General features: G+C 41.2%; 1 protein-coding gene across 1 annotated transcript in view; it reads right to left on the reverse strand.

Moving 5' to 3' along the window:
* Positions 1 to 17757, reverse strand: part of MAN2A1 (mannosidase alpha class 2A member 1) — a 167673-nt gene that overhangs the window by 123233 nt on the left and 26683 nt on the right. The window contains exon 2 of the mRNA XM_089684746.1: positions 10873 to 11133. Within this exon, the coding sequence (XP_089540872.1) occupies positions 10873 to 11133 (261 nt within the window). The remainder of the gene's footprint in view (positions 1 to 10872; positions 11134 to 17757) is intronic.

Consider the following 17757-nt stretch of genomic DNA (forward strand, 5'->3'; position numbering starts at 1 on the left):
TTATTTGTTCCTGCTGACTTTGGGGACTTTTCTACTCCCAATGGTCAAAGTTCGGCCCCTTTAAAATCTGAAGGGCAGTAAACTGACTCTTTGTCACAGTTTGGAGACCCCTGAGCTACACTATAGATGGCTCAAACCTATCCAGCGTTTGACTCAAATCTCTGTAACAATCTGCAAATTAAACTAGTGCACTTATCTTTTCAACACCCTAACACATTCACAGAAGGCTACATTTAAGCTGGGTATACATGCAGTTTTGTTTTTTTATTCAACCAACAGGTTGAGAAAAAAAAAAAAAAAAAAAAAATGTTGATGCGGGGATCTCTCCGATTGTTTAATTATATTCTGACAGGGGCACCAATGGCAGCATGCGCTGATTGAATGCTGGTTTTCCAGCATGGCCGTTAGACCAGGTTCTGTTGAATAGACAGCAGCACACACATACCGAAGGTAGGCCGTTTTCTGTTGTGCGTGTATCGGGCTATACCAACAGCCCTACTCCTTAAATATCTTCCCCTTGCAGCATTCCTGGTGCTGAGCAGTCTCTGCTCCAAATCATCTGGGCAGAGGCTGCGTGGTGGGGGGAGTTGAACATTCCAGATGGGCTGTAGGTAAGTATTTTCAAAAATGAATGTTTGGGAAGTAGAGTAGAAAAAGAAAAGTGCACTCTTCCTTTAAAATGTCAGTAGATAAAAAGAATAAAATAAAATCAGATAAAACAAAATTACAATAAGCAGAGAGACATAAAAAGTTAGAGAATAAAAATAATATAAACAGATATCTTCTAGCAGAGCAGAACAAACTGCAAAAGACAGGTAGCCAATGGTCCTAAAAAAAAAAAAAAAAACTGCTAGTATGGTTATTTTTTCCTGGTCCCCTTTAATGTGACACCAAATGTATAAATTAGAGTGAATAGCTTATTGAATGATAAATTAATTTGTCCATTGTTTATTTTCAGAATAAAATCAAAGCCAAATCAATTTCCACTTCTCAAATCTGCTTTTAGAAAAATGTCTTAGTCAGGAAAATGTCAGAGGAAAGCTCCTCTTGCCAGGAATTCCATGCCTGCCATCCTGTCAAAGCAGAAGTACTTTTCCAAATAATACAGTAACAAAGGGTTTCCCCCATACAGAGATGATGCAGAGATTATAAATTAAGTGTAGAATTTTTAGGAGGCAATTTCCAATTAAAAATCACTGACAGGAAAAGCTCTCATGCGACATCACCCTAAGGGTAAAATGCCACAGAGTACAGACAGGCAGTCAAGATAAGTACCTAAGAAGAACATCTGTGATGGGAAATTACACATGCACGCAGGGATCACACACAGAAGAAATTGTTATAGAAAAAAAACAGGACACTTCGATCATAGCAAGAGAACACAAATATGCTGCGCAACTATCTTATACAGTTATATAGTTAGCCTGGCTGAAAAAAAAAAAAAAAAAAAAGACAAAAAGTCCATCTAGTTCAACCATGAAAAAAATAAAAATAGATAAAAATAAATAAATAAAATGTTATATTCCTATACACACACAGTTGATCCAGAGGAAGTCAAAGCATGATCCAATTTGCTCCTACAGGGGAAAAAATTCCTTCCTGATCCCCCAAGAGGCAATCGGATTTTCCCTGGAACAAATTTGCCTATAGATGTTAGTTATCAGTTATAATATGTGTATCTAGGAAACAATCCAGGCCTTTTTTGAAGCAATCCACTGAGCTGAACAGAACCAGCTCTCGAGGGAGTCCATTCCACATGTTCACTTCTTTTACTGTGAAGAAACCTTTCCATATTTGGAGATTACATCTCTTTTTCTCCAGATGTAAAGTGCCCCCTTGTCCTCTGACAATGTCTTCTGATGATCTTAAAGTGAATAATGCTATAGCAAGTTCATTATATGGACCAACTATGTTTTTATATATGTTGATCATACTCCCCTTTAACACATTCCCTCCAGTGGATTTACCACCCTTCCTGACAAGGTCATTTTTTGCGATAAGGCGCTTGGTTACTTTGACAACTGCGCGTGCACCCAAATTAAATTTACATCCCCCCCCCACTAATAGAGCTTTCTTCATAGTATTTGATTGCCTCTGTGTTTTTTATTTTTTGTTCTATAAAACAAAAAATGGCTGACAATTCTGAAAAAAACAAAACAAAACATATTTTTGGCTTTTTGCTATAAATCATATTCAGTAAAAAAAATGTAAAATTTAGGCCAAAATGGATTTTGCTACATGTCTTTGCTACAAAAAAAAAATCCCAGTGCATGTAAATTAATTGGTTTACATGAAAGTTATAGCGTCTACTAATGACGGTATATATACTGGATTTTTTATTTTTATTTTGTTATACTAGTAATGGCGGCGATCAGCGACTTATAGCAGGACTGCATTGGGCATTCTGACACTGGGTGGGAACTAACTGCCACTGACATCCCAATGACACTAGTACAGTGATCAGTGCTAATAAAAAGCACAGACACTGTACTAAAAACATTCGGCAGGAAGGGGTAATCTGGGGCAATCAAAGGGTTAACTGTGTGCTGTTTAACATAATGTGCTGTGTGTGTTTGACTAGGGAAACATGCTGCTGTGTATTCTTGCACACAGGTCTCTCCCGTCAGTGTTACTCGGCAATTGTCAGGTGCTGGCGGGGATCTCCAGCTGATACCTGACATCTGTAGTTGCCAATGGCGGTGCAGGTAGGATGGCGTGCCCCCTACCCGGAAATGCAAATCACATATACATACATATCTATCTAGATCTCTATCTTTATCTCTATATACATACATATACACACACGCGATTTTGCGCAGCCCTGCCGCACTGTAGCAGTATTTCTACTATAGGGTGGCGGGGAGGCGGTTACTCTCCTCTTCTCAAGAGAAAATACATTCAGTTCCTCTAATCTTTCCTCATAGCTGATCTCCTCCATGCCTCTTATCAGTCTGGTTGCCCTTCTCTGTACTTTCTCCAGTTCCCCTTTTTTTTTTTTTTTTTTGTGAAATGGTGCCCAAAACTGAACTGCATATTCCAGATGAAGTATTACTAATGATTTGTAGAGGAGCAAAATGATATCTCTCTCTCTGGAGTCTATACCTCTTTCAATACAAGAGAGGATTTTGCGCGCTTTGGAAACCGCAGCTTGGCATTGCATGCCATTATTAAGCTTGTGATCTACCAGAACAGGGTTTTTCTCAGCGGAACGAGGGGGAACGAAGTTCCTATTCCACCAAAAAAAATGTATGTAATGGCAAGGGGTGCTGGGCTGTGATGGAGGGTCTAGTTTTGTAGGCTGCTGGAGGATCGATTGTCTCCAGGGAGGTGTGTTGTTGCTGGGGGAGGTCAATTGTTGCTGGGAGGGATACTGGGGGATGTCTATTGTTGCTTGTTGGTCTATTGATGCTAGCTGCTGCGATATCTATTGTTGCTGCTGGGGGTCTACTATTTCTGGGAAATCCATAGTTGCTGGTGAGGGTCTATTGTTGCTTGAGGGGTATTTTTCTGCAGGAAGGTCTATTTTGTTGGAGATGGATCTATTGTTGCTGGAGGGGACCTATAGTTGATTAGGGGTATTTTGCTGCAGATGGGTCTATTATTGCTGGACAGGGATCTATTGTTGCTTGAGGGGACATATAGTTGCTTGTGGGTATTTTGCTGCAGATGGGTCTATTGTTGCTGGAGGGGAATCTTTTGTTGCTGGGCAGGTCTATTGTTGCTGGTTGCAGGGGATCAATTGTACTGCTTTTCTTGTTATTATTAACATATTTCATACAAATTACTTGGCATCACAAAATTATACTTGGTTCTGTATAAAAGGGGCGGTACTGGGACCTGGGTAGAGGGAGAAACCAAGGAATGGTGCTCGGAGGTGGGTAGGGGGCAGAAACAAGGGGTGACTCAGAAGGGGGGAGTATTTTATTACCCTTAGAGCTCATTGAAACCATGCTTCATTCCTACTGGAAAGTGATTAAATGAAGCAATTGTCTCATGTGTATCTGAATACCCTTGGTATAGAGCAGTGGTGGGCAACCTTTTTTTTCAACTGAGCCAAATCTCACCAAAACCACGATTGAAATTTATTTTGAGAGCCACATTTTTAAAACTGAAAATACATCCCCCATATAGTAATTCATCCCCCATATAGTAATTCATCCCCCATATAGTAATTCCTCCCCCATATAGTAATTCCTCCCCCATAGTAATTCATCCCCCATATAGTAATTCATTCCCCCCATAGTAATTCATCCCCCATATAGTAATTCATTCCCCCTATAGTAATTCATCCCCCCTATAGTAATTCATCCCCCATATAGTAATTCATTCCCCCTATTGTGTCAATTCACTTACCTTTGCTCCGCGCGTTCCTCTCGCCGTGTTCCCGCGCCGTTCCGGTCTTCAGAGCGGACTGTGAGAGGAGAGGAGTTCGTCACGCTGCCCTGCCTACATCCTGACAGCCAATGTTTGCCACGCTCCGCGGGCCGGATTAAAAGGTCCGCCGGGCCGTAGTTTGCCCATTGCTGGGCTAGCTGCAGAGTCCTGACTTTTGGGGCGGCCGCCCGAGAGGAGGGAGGGGAGCGGGCGCCCGGCACACAGAAGAGCCGCATTAAAGTGTGTAAAGAGCCGCATGTGGCTCGCGAGCCGCGGCTTGCCGACCACTGGTATAGAGCAAAGTAAGACAGAGTAAATGCAAAAAAAAAAAAAAAAAACCTACCTACCTAAAGAAAGTGAACAAACAAAATTATGTGAAAATATGTAACAATGAAGGCTGCTGCTAGCATTAAAATTGTGTTCCCACAACCAAACCATGAATCCTTACAATTACAGGCCTACAATATAAAACAACAAATTTACATGCAAAACAAAGTACCACTTTGACATTCTAAAATATTGACATAATCAGACCGCCAGGGAGGTTAAGGATAGAAATCTGTGATCTCCAACTTCCTCACAGGGACCAGTCCCTAGTTCTGGCTTGACACTTTATTGAAAACTTAAAAGGTGTCTGACCACTTTCATATGGTTTATGATGGGGAAAGTGAAGAGCCTGTTGTCTATTTGGTATTACAAAGCGCATTTGTATTGCTCTGAGGTGAAAGTTCTGTGAGCACTGAGGTGACACTGCCTGTATGATCTATAGCACGTCATCTGATGGTTTTGGGATATCAGTATGTGAAGAAGCATTTGTATCTATGAAAAGTTATACCACTGAATCATTATTTGAGGATTTTACATTTATGGACTAATTTTCATGGACACTTTATTTCAGTTATGTTCTAATTCAGTTTAATTTTATTTTGATTTAATTTGCAGCGCAGCATTGTTTTATTTATGATTTAAGGCATAGAGTAAAATATCCTCAAATGGCCCAATCAAGATTTGTTGGTACCCCTAGAAAAGTTAAGAATTTTGATCATAGTAATATTGCTAACTATTTTCTGTAATTAGTTTTACAGATGTCTTCAGTTTTGTAATCAGTCAGCTCATTAAGTGCTTCCCATCCAGCGACGTACTGGGGAAACCCACTGGACCGTAGCAACGACCACTCTCGGTCATTGCTGAAGATATTTTTTTCAGCCAGCTATTTCCTACAAAAAAGGTATGGAGCTGCTGGATTACTTTTATAGGCAGCGGCAGGGGGTCCCAGCCCCTTTCTACTGCCGCATTTACCGGGCTCCCAAGCGATCAGGGAGCTTGAGAAGAATGAGACTGGTAACATCCGGTTCCTGGGACATAGTGAGAGGAAATGATGTTGTTCTCCCCACTGTGTGATGTCAAACTGGAAGCGATGAGGATTTCGTCACTTCCAATTTCAGTTCTTTGTTTACCTGGCCGTTAGAGGTCAGGAAAGCAGCCGATCAGAACGGCCTGTGGCTGATCGGCTGCATTGGCGGCCAGAGGATAAATCTGGGTTCTTATAGGCCCCAGATCACTCCATAAAGAGGACCTGTCATAGCTCATGCTATCACATGGGATGTTATCACATGAGAAAGCAATAAGCAAAAAAAAAAAAAAAAAACAAACACTGTAAAAAAGGTTGCTTGCACGCAAATACAAATGTGCATGTGTTGGTCCCATATACACATGTATAAACGCCGATTGTACCACCCATATGAGGCATTGTTGAGAACGTCAGAGAGCAATCATTCTAGCTCCAGGCCACCCCTGTAACTCTAAACTGGTAGCCTGTAAAGGTTTTTAAAATATCATCTATGGAATTTTTTTTTTTTTTTTTTTTTTTTTTTTTTTTTTAAGGTACTGTAGTTTGCTGCCGAGGCGGACGTATTGTTAAAGCGTGACATGTTTGGTATCTTTTTACTCGGCGCAACATATTTTATGGTTTACAAAAAAATGAGTATTAGGTTTTTGTGCATTAAATTTAATTAAAAGGGTATTCTTTCCAAAGAATTTGCCTTTGAAAAACTGCTTTGCAAATATCGTGTGACAAAAATATGCAACACCCATTTTATTTTTTAGGGCCTCTGCTTAAAAATATATAATTGTGGGTTCCAAGTAGTTTTCTAGCCAAAAAAAATATGTTTTTTTTACAGGTAGAAGAGGAATGCCAGAACTGTAAGTGATTAAAAAAAGCCTGACACCAGGAATATAAAAATCCACCCCCCACCCTGCAGGGGTTAACTGCTCGTTATGTCTAGAGGTTACAGGACAGGCTGTAGTTCTTAGGTCACAACCCTGCTACAGCAAGCTCCGGCACTCTCCAGCTCTGCCTGAAACTCCAGTACGTGGGCAAAGCCTTGTTATCATCACATAATACAATAACTTAGTATTGTACACTGTAGAGGCTGGAATGCGACCAGAGGCAGTCGTAGCTTACAAAGCAGGCCACGGGGGACTGGTTCCAACACTAGAGGGACCTTACTGGAATGAGGAATAATATTCAAACCTTATTCATGCACCTCTAGACATAAGCCTTTAGCCATTGCAGAGGCCCAACTACAAGGTTGATTTTTTATTTTTTTTTTTAAATCCTAGAGTTGGGCTTCAAATGGAAAAATAAGTGGCTGTTTAGTATCCTTGTGTGCACAACACTGAACATGGACCATGGGGAGATCAGAAAGAAGGTTATAAGAGCATCTCCAAGAAGTGTGACGTACCTGTGACTACAGTTGAAAATGGTATTATAGTAATTTATGGTCCACTGAAGTGCAGCCAATCACCCTCTATGCCCACAAGAGCCAAAAAAAAAAAGAATAGTGTGTAAAAGATCCAAGTAAAACTTCCAAAAAGATACAAGCTGAGCTTCTAATGTCAAGATATATCAGTTTTTAATCACATAATCCATCATTTTATGAGCGACAGCAGGCTCAAAAGAAGAGCCAGGAGGACTCCACCGAAAGAAAAAACAGAAAAAGCCAGACTGGAATTTGCAAAAATACATTCCTGCTGACAAGCCACAAAGCTTCTAAGTGATAGATGGGAAAAAACTGGAGCTTTGTGGCAAGTCACATCATTCTGTGATCACAGACAGAAAAATCCCACTTTCGAGGAAAAGAACACAGCACCTACTGTGAAACATGGAGGAGGCTTAGTTATGTTTCTGGGCTGCTGTGCTGCGCCTGGCACAGGGTGCCTTGAATCTGTGCAGGGCACAATGAATCCTGACAACTATGAAAAATTCTAAAACAAAGCATAATTCCCGGTGTCAGAAAGTTCTGATTCAGTTGCAGATCATGGGCCCTCCAACAGGATAATGTCCCAAAACACACAAAAATAACTATGAAAACAAATTGTATTATTCTGAAGTGACTCTCTGAGTTGTAATCTGAGCTGCATCAAAAGACTAAGGAAGGAGATAAAATATGCAAACTGGAGAATGCACCCTTCAAACAGGAGGCAGCTGGAACAATTTGCTCAAGAGGTGTAGGCTAAACCACATATTAGCAAGTGCAGAGGTCTCATTGAGGGTTACAAATATTACTGCTGTGACTGATTATATCTGCCTTAAAGTGTTACTAAACCCAGGACCCTGCATTCACTATATCTGGTCTCCTACAGTATACAAAACATGGAAATGCAATTATTGTGGTAAATATAAACTGCTAAATACCTTTTCTCAGCAGCAGTTAGAGCAGCCTTGTGACTTCAGCAGAGCACTGGTTAAAGCTTGTAGGAGGAGTTTTCTTTCTGCTCTAGGAGGATGTGAAACCCCTGACCTCTGTCTGGACAGTGCTGATTGGCCCTGGGCTAATTCCATGTACCCTTCCAACTAAAAAAAACTTCCCTAGCAATACACACCAAACTAAGCATGTGCAGGTGACTACGAATTCAGTCTGTATCAGGTGGACATTTCACCAAGAGGATGGGCAGAGAAGACAGAAAACAGCCTTTTTACACAATGCAGAGGATTAACCCCTGAGGTTCCACAGTGAGTATAACAAGCATGCTTTAGTGCATATACAGACTGATTTTACTGTTGTGGGTTTCGGTAACACTTTATAACGTTGTATAAAAATTATTGAATTAAGGGACCCATTATTTTTGTACATACCATTTTCATTTGTTTTACTTTAAATATTATGTTGAATCAAATATCAAAAACAAACATTGATTTTGTTACATATGGAATAGACACTGATGGACGCCAAATACTTTTATCAGTTTCAAGTTGTTTCAAAAGAAGTATGTGGGGTTTTTTTTCATGTAAGGGAACCAACAAATTTGTTCATTTCTAAGTTTGCCTAGATCATGCGCTAAAAAAACGCCCACTGAAATGTCACAAACTGCCTGTGCCTTGACTGTCCATTTGAACACTAGAAATTCAGTCTTGTTTTCTTTTTCTTACAGTCAACAACAGAGTCTAATATATTTGCTTGGGAACTGAGTGAAGGAAAATGGATATACAGTACAGAAACTACAATGGTAAAAGACAGCAAAATTGTTTTGGGAAAATTAGCACAATGCTTGATATGTTTAGGAAACAAATACATCCAAACTTCAGCCCTTAATATAAGGACACAAAACAGTGCTCAGTAAAGTTTTTGGATACACGACTTGACAACTGTATGGAAAGTATAGCAACCCCAAAACCAGACTGCTTTCGACTCTGTGTTCAACAGCAATTTATACATCATCAACTCATAAAAATATTTCTACTTAAAGAATATCAATATAAGTGTAATGTATAAACAATACATTTATCAACTCATGAGCCAATATAGGTCAACATTTTTTTTTGGGGGGGGGGGGGGGGGTGTAATGTTACATGCTTGGGTATAACGTTATGTTTTTTCCAATAAAAATTTTTATTCCTTAACTTGCATGTCTCCTCTGGGATCCACTGGATGTACTGCAATGCAGATCGCACTGCAACACATTTCTCCCTGGCTATTCTAGTGACAGCGATGATGCCCAACTGCGTACACCAGACAGGAGACTGCCTGTCAGTTTTTGACACAATCCAAAAAGCTGCAGCCAATGGATTGTGTGTAAAACGCCCCACTGTCATACGAACCTGTAATTTCTCCCAATAAAGGTTTACATAAAGCCTGTGTCAATGACACAATGTTCTGTGCAGCCATTGACCCTGCTTCAGAGAAAAGCTGTAGTGCCCGCTCACCCCATATGAAAGCAAACACACACACACACACAGATCAGCTATAACTTTATGACCACCCACCTAATATTGTGTAGGTCCACATTTTCTAACTAATACAGCCTTGACCTGTTGAGGCATGGATGCCACTAGACCTCTGAAGGCATGCTGTGGTATCTGGCACCAAGCCGTCAGTAGCAGATCCATGAGTCCTGTAAGTTGTGAGGTGGGGCCTCCGTGGATCAAACGTTTTCTAGCACATCACACAGATGCGCTATTGGGCCGAGATCTGGAGAATTTTGAGGCCAAGTCAGCACCTCAAACTTGCTGTGTTGCTCAAACCATTTTTTGCAGTGTGGCAGGGTGCACTATCCTGCTAAAAGAGGCCACTGCCATCAGGGAATAAAGCTGCCACGAAGATGTGTCCATGGTCAGCAACAATGTTTTATGTAGGTGGTACCTGTCAGGACCAAAGTTTTGCAGCAGAACATTATCCAAAGCATCACACTGTCTTTGCCAGCCTGCCGTTTTCCCATAGCGTATCCAGGTATCATCTCTTCCCCAGTGACACACAAGCACCCAGCCATCAACATGATGTAAACGAAAATGTAATTCATTGGCCCAGGTTACCTTTTTCTATTTTGCAGTGGTTCAGTTCTGATGCTCACATGCCCAGTGTAAGCACTTTTGGCTATGGTCATGAGTCAGCATGGACACCCTGGTGGGTCTGACAGCCCAATATGCAACAAACTGCGATGGACATTTTTTTCTGCTTTCACCACATCAACTTCAGGGACAGTATATTTACTTGCTGTCTAATGTATCCCACCAACCTTCAAATGCCTTTGCAACAAGACAGTCTATGTTATTCACTTCAGTGGTAATATAGTTATGGCTGATTGACACACACAAACACACACACACACACACACACACACACACACACTAAATGTCAGATTTAAGGACAAAGTAGATGTAATAAATACTAGAAAATGTTTATAGTGTCCCACTCAGCACCTGAACTGCACTGGACCTTCCAACAAGTATGTGGAGACTAAATCCTTCTGCTGAATTTATCCTAACATTAATATGAACAAGGAATCCCAACAGAGAGATAGACCCTCAGCAGTCATGGCATGGGGGATATCCTTTTTGCGATATGATCAACCTTGTCATCATCTACCCAAAACAGAAATACTAGTTTTGGTAATAGTGACCAATATAAGAACATCAGGTGGCATATCAGGTATGCTCTTCTTCATATAGACAAAACTATATAACAGAACGTAAATGTGTGTGTGTGTATAATGACTTACCTGGACTTGGGATTTTTGGCTACTACTTGCAGAAGCAAACTGACAGTCCTCCTTGTTGATTGGAAGCAATACAGGTGCAGATGGCAAAAGCCGAGAAAGGGATCCACGACTAAAGTTTATGGCTTCTGGGTTTTTCTGACCATCTTTTACAGATTCGCTCAGGTTTATTACAGAGTCTCTTATATTAGAAATTATCTCATTATTCTCTGCTAGGAGACGCTCCAAGTGATCTATTTTGTCTTGTAATATTGAGAGTTGACCCTGAAAGAAAATAAATTTAAAACAAAGTAAACTATTATGACCATAATATTCAAATTCACCTACAACTTGCATTACCATTAAAGTTAGGGGGAAAAAAAAATCAGCAAGTGACTCAGCCACACAGAAAGTAATTAAATCTGCCATCACAAAAACAAAAATCCTTTTTTGCTAAAACGCCAGGAAGCTTCAAGCTTGGCAAGGTTAAAGTCACCTTGCTTCTGGCACTCTGTTTTTAAACATCTAAGTGAAGGTTTCCTCTGAGATCAATAGCCACATGACATTTTAGGAGCAATGCTCACACATAAAAATGGTTTGGTGTCTCTCACAATGCCCTGCCATGCAAGAACTCGAACAAGTTTGCTGCATATTTCAGGACAAACTACACAGGCAAATGTTTCACAACTGCTGTCCATGGATGGTGATCAAGATTGTACTGTGATGACTATAGGCTGGGCTGACACAGGGACAAACAGGACCTCCGGATCAAACATAAGGAAACTAGGGGCCCCCATGAACCCGCATACTAATTTTAAGGCTATTCATGCATTGATATTTTTTCAAAAAGTATTGTTATATCTTTCCATGTGACAACACTGAAGAAATGACAATTTGCTACAATGTAAAGTAGTGAGTGTACAGCTTGTATAATAGTGTAAATTTGCTGTCCCCTCAAAATAATTCAACACACAGTCAATGTCTAAACCGCTGGCAACAAAAGTGAGTACACTCCTAAGTGAAAATGTCCAAATTGGGCCCAATTAGCAATTTCCCTCCCCGGTGTCATGTGATTCATTAGTGTTACAAGGTCTCAAGTGTGAATGGGGAGCAGGAGTGTTAAATTTGGTGTGATCGCTCTCACTCTCTCATACTGGTCACTGGAAGTTCAACATGGCACTTCATGGCAAAGAACTCTCTGAGGATCTGAAAAAAAGAATTGTTGCTCTACATAAAGATGGCCTAGGCTGTAAGAAGATTGCCAAGACCCTGAAACTGAGCTGCAGCACGGTGGCCAAGACCATACAGCGGTTTAACAGGACAGGTTCCACTCAGAACAGGCCTTGCCATGGACGGCCAAAGAAGCTGAGTGCACGTGCTCAGAGTCATATCCAGAGGTTGTCTAGACGTATGAGTACTGCCAGCATTGCTGCAGAGGTTGAAGGGGTGGGGGGTCAGCCTGTCAGTGTTCAGACCATACGCCGCACACTGCATCAAATTGGTCTGCATGGCTTTCGTCCCAGAAGGAAGCCTCTTCTAAAGATGATGCACAAGAAAGCCCGCAAACAGTTTGCTGAAGACAAGCAGACTAAGGACATGAATTACTGGAACCATGTCCTGTGGTCTGATGAGACCAAGATAAACTCATTTGGTTCAGATGGTGTCAAGTGTGTGTGGCGGCAACTAAGTGAGTACAAAGACAAGTGTGTCTTGCCTACAGTCAAGCATGGTGGTGGGAATGTCATGGTCTGGGGCTGCATGAGTGCTGCCGGCACAGGGGAGCTACAGTTCATTGAGGGAACCATGAATGCCAACATGTACAGTGACCTACTGAAGCAGAGCATGTGGCCACACAAAATATTGACAATTTGGACATTTTCACTTAAGGGTGTACTCACTTTTGTTGCCAGCAGTTCAGACATTAATGACTGTGTGTTGAATTATTTTGAGGGGACAGCAAATTTACACTGTTATACAAGCTGTACACTACTTTACATTGTAGCAAAGTGTCATTTCTTCAGTGATAAAATAAAATATTTACAAAAATGTGAGCGGTATACTCAATTCTGTGAGATACGGATATATATATATATACATACACATATATATACATATATATATACATATACACACATATATACATATACACATATTATATATATATATATATATATATATATACACACACACACACATACATATACATACATATATACATACATATATACACATACATACACATACACACATGTAGGATATACAGGGTATTTTAACTGGGAGTCAGGTGTGTGTGTGTGTGTGTGTGTAAACTGTTTATATTAACATAGTACTAAAGGCTGAGACTTTTTCATGGATAGAATAATTTTAAATATACTGCTCAAAAAAATTAAAGGAACACTTTAAAAACAAGTCAGAACTCAATGGGGAATAATATCATGTTGGATATCTATACTGATATGGACTGGGTAATGTGTTAGGAATGTAAAGATGCCCCATCCTTTGATGGAAATGAAAATTATCAGCCTACAGAGGACTGAATTCAAAGACACCCTGAAAATCAAAGTGAAAAAATGATGCAGCAGACTAGTCCATTTTGCTGAAATTTCATTGCGCAACTCAAAAATGGTACTCAGTAGTTTGTATGGCCCCCATGTACTTGTATGCTTGCCTGACAACGTCGGGGCTTGCTGCTAATGAGACGACGGATGGTGTCCTGAGGATATTTCCTCCCAGATCTGGACCAGGGCATCACTGAGCTCCTGGACAGTCTGAGGTGCAACCTGGCAGCGTCGGATGGACCAAAACATGATATCCCAGAGGTGTTCTATTGGATTTATGTCAGGTGAGTGTGGGGGCCATTCATTGATTATCAATTCCTTCATCCTCCAGGAACTGCCTGCATACTCTCGCCACATGAGGCTGGGCGTTCTTGTGCACCAGGAGGAACCCAGGACCCACTGCACCAGCATAGGGTCTTACAATGAGTCCAAGGATTTCATCCCGACACGTAATGGCAGTCAGGGTGCCATTGTCTAGCCTGTAGAGGTCTGTGCATCCCTCCATGGATATGCCTCCCCAGCCCATCACTGACCCACCCCCAAAACAGTCATGCTGAACGATGTTACAGGCAGCATAATGTTCTCCACGGCTTCTCCAGACCCTTTTTCCATTTGTCACATGTGCTCAGGGTGAACCTACTCATCTGTGAAAAGCACAGGGTGCCAGTGGCAGACCTTTCAATTCTGGTGTTCAATGGCAAATGCCAATCAAGATTTATGGTGCCGGGCAGTGAGCACAGCGCCCACTAGAGGAAATCAGGCCCTCAGGCCACTCACATGAAGTCTGTTTCTGATTGTTTGGTCAGAGACATTCACACCAGTGGCCTGCTGGAGGTTATTTTGTAGGGCTCTGGCAGTGCTCATCCTGTTCCTCCTTGCACAAAGGAGCAGATACCAGTCCTGATGATGGGTTAAGGACCTTCTACGGCCCTGTCCAGCTCTCCTAGAGTAACTGCCTGTCTCCTCTAATCTCCTCCATGCCCTTGAGACTGTGCTGGAAGACAGCAAACCTTCTGGCAATGGCATGTATTGATGTGCCATCCTGGAGGAGTTGGACTGCCTGTGCAACCTCTGTAGGGTCCTGGTATCGTCTCATGCTACCAGTAGTGACACTGACCCTAGACAAATGCAAAACTTTTGAAAAACAGAAAAGATAGGCAGGAAAAAAAGGTCAGTGGCCTCCACCTGTAACACCATTCCTGTTTTAGGGGTTGTCTCATTATTGCCCATCTAGTGCACCTGTTAATTACATTAACACCAAAGCAGCTGAAACTGATTAACACCCCCCTCTGCTACTTAACTGACCAGATCAATATCCTAGGAGTTTAATTGACTTGATGCTACACTCTCATTAAAAAGTGTTCCTTTATTATTTTGAGTGTATTTTGCACAATACTGGTAAAAACTTACTTTAAATTTAAATTGTAATGCCTTATATTTGCTTCCAGTCTATCAGTCTCCAGCTTCTCTGGGTTCAGATGCTGATCTTCCCTGCACAGAGCCCTTAAAGTGATAGTAAAGGGATTTTTTTTTTAAACTACAAACTTGTCATACTTACCTGCTCTGTAATGGCTTTGCACAGAGCAGCTCGATCCTCCTCCGGTGGTCCCCCACCAAGATTTCTGGCTCCTCCTGCCTTCAGAATTCCCCTATAGCAAAGCCGCAAAGTAGAATATAGAGTGCCCCTATTGCAAGGTAAATAAACTTCTCCATTTAGAATCACTTTCTTCTCCTGTTCAGCACTACATGTCCCACAAGGCATTGCTCCTCACACATTCACAAGTTCTCAAGCACTTACTGACATGTATGAATGGTGTACTGAGCTATATGTGTGCTGCACTGTATTTTCTGATATGTAAACAAATAATGCATTCTGTATGCAGGCCAACTAATCGGCTGGCGAACTAATTGATCATGAAAATAGTTGACAACTATTTTCAGAATCGATCATAATCGATTATGTTGATTAATAGTTTCAGCCCTAGTTCGCAGCGGTGTTTTTCAGGCGGATCTGGACTGCAACCAGTTCATACAGTAGATGTAAGATGGGGGTCGATGTAAATGTGTATGCGCTAACGTAACCTCCGTAGTCCCCCCCTCTGTAAGGTGTGCTGCATGTTAGCTTTGGTCTCCTCCTGTCCAGTTAATACTGCAAAAGTGAGACTGACTGTATGGGTTGTAGTGGTATCTTTACCAGTAACCTGGAGCCTAAAGAATTCCTGCTCACTAACTACAGTCAATGTCATTTGATCTAGTTCAAAGCACCTCACCCGACACTTGTGGTGTGTCCCTGTAATACAGGGTGTCCAACCTTCTGAACTCTCCTGGGCCACACTGGAAGAAGAGGAATTGTCTTGGGCCACACGGGAGGCACAACTGAAATCTGTTGGTCTATGTGAAAACATAGCTGCTATTTTATTAATACAAAATTTTCACTCATGGAGACATCAATAAATGAGATGTATGTTTTTTTTTTTTTTAAATCATACTTACCCTAGGTGGATGCAGTATCAATCTGATGCTGCATCTGTCCCCCTCTGGCTCTAAGGGTGAGAACTGAATGATCAGACACTGCTGATCGCTCAGATCTCCCTGCTACTTTGAGCACCGCTCACTGGAGCTCTGTGTTGTTGAGGGGGAGGGAGTGGCTAGCTCAGGTTCTCAGTGTCTCGCTGAGAGGTGAGCCAGATGCTAGTCCAGATATCTGGGTGGATCCACACTTTACTAAAGTCGGGATCATTCCTCAGCCTGGACCGGCTGAGTAACGTCCCTGCATATGCTGCTGTATTATGGCAAACACCACATCCCTCCAGACGATCCTGGGCCCTGCTTGTCTGTGCTGGCCACCACTGTGGGTGCTATGTCAAACACGACAACCCCGGTATACCTCCAAATGTGCCCTGGCCGCATTCATAGTTGCAAGCTTACAATTTTGTGTTTGGCCTCATGAAATCCAGACACTCCTGTTGCAATACAGATAGAATATTTAACTTGAAATTGATGAACCTACATTTGGTACTCAATTACCAGCTATTAATATTCTCGAAAAGGCCTCATTTGAATGATCCATGCTTTGCCTGCCCTACACTCCTGGGGTACAACAGCCACAGAGTTACAGAAAGAGACAAGTCAACAGCCTGACAAGCAATGCACCATGTGAACAATGTGGTCAAAGCAATTTCCCTGCTATGTAACAGGTAAGATCCTTTACAGTATCCTTATATCTGAATCTGTGCACATGGATTTTATCTGGTTTAATTTAACCAAATCTACAATTTTTTTGTATTCTTTGTGAGTTACTATAGATTCTTTTTCATGTACATGTGGAATGTAATTTTCAGTTTCTGTTCCTGCATGGATTTCTGTTCAGTCTGTCTACTTCTCTTATTCCTTATGATCAATGTCATTCTCACGGTCTTACAGCATTTGTATGATGGTTGCACAGTACCTTGTTTTGTATGCTGGTTGTAGTTCACACTACTCATTCTTTTTGTCTGTGCATGGGAGCTGAATTTTACTACTTCCCTTTTCATACATGCTAGGCAAAATTCTCAGTATTTTAGAGACTGTGCACAGTTCAAAGACTTTTGTTCAGTACAAACACCAGCCGTACTTCTCAGTATCTGCTCTCGTTCTGCATGTACAGACTGTACACATGCACATCTAATTCTCTGCATCTAATGTACGTATGGATGCTGATCAGTACCATGTCTCTTGATCCATACATTGGCCATAAGTCTTAGTATCTGTTTTTCCTTTGTGTGTGCGAATTAATGGATTGCAATGGCTAGCACCTCTCAATTTTTATGCTGGCTGCAATTTGTAGGGTCTGTTATCTATAGTCTTGCATTGTGTCACTTCTCTTCTGGTCTTTGTGTTTTTTCTATTTTTTTGCACTATAAAAAAAAAACAAAAGGACTATGAAATACCATCGAAGAAAGCTCTTTTTGTGGGAAAAAAAAGGACGTAAATTTAATTTGGGTGCAGCGTTGCATGACCGCACAATTGTCAGTTAAAGTAACGCAGCACCGTAAGGCAAAAAATGGCCTAGTCTAAATCCTCTAGAGGGCAAGTGGTGAAAATGATACTAAATAAGAGCCTTATTCTCCAGAAATAACCTGTGCACACCCACTGCTTAAATGGTCCTGTATTCTATTTTTCAGTAAATAGTTTCTTGCTGCGTTTTTCTGCCTTTTTGAAACATCCTATGTGAGTTTCAGAATCTCTCCCTTTCCCCCTCACTTCCATCAACACATATTTGAATCATATAATTTAAAAAAAAAAGTCACTTTAACCATTCAATAATTGCCAACAGGTTCAATTTACTACAGGATTCTGCATGCGATATAAA

The sequence above is a fragment of the Staurois parvus genome, unplaced genomic scaffold (genome assembly GCF_062004578.1).
Source record: "Staurois parvus isolate SC_StPar_1 unplaced genomic scaffold, SC_StPar_1.0 ptg000354l, whole genome shotgun sequence".
In the NCBI taxonomy this organism is placed as follows: Eukaryota; Metazoa; Chordata; class Amphibia; order Anura; family Ranidae; genus Staurois; species Staurois parvus.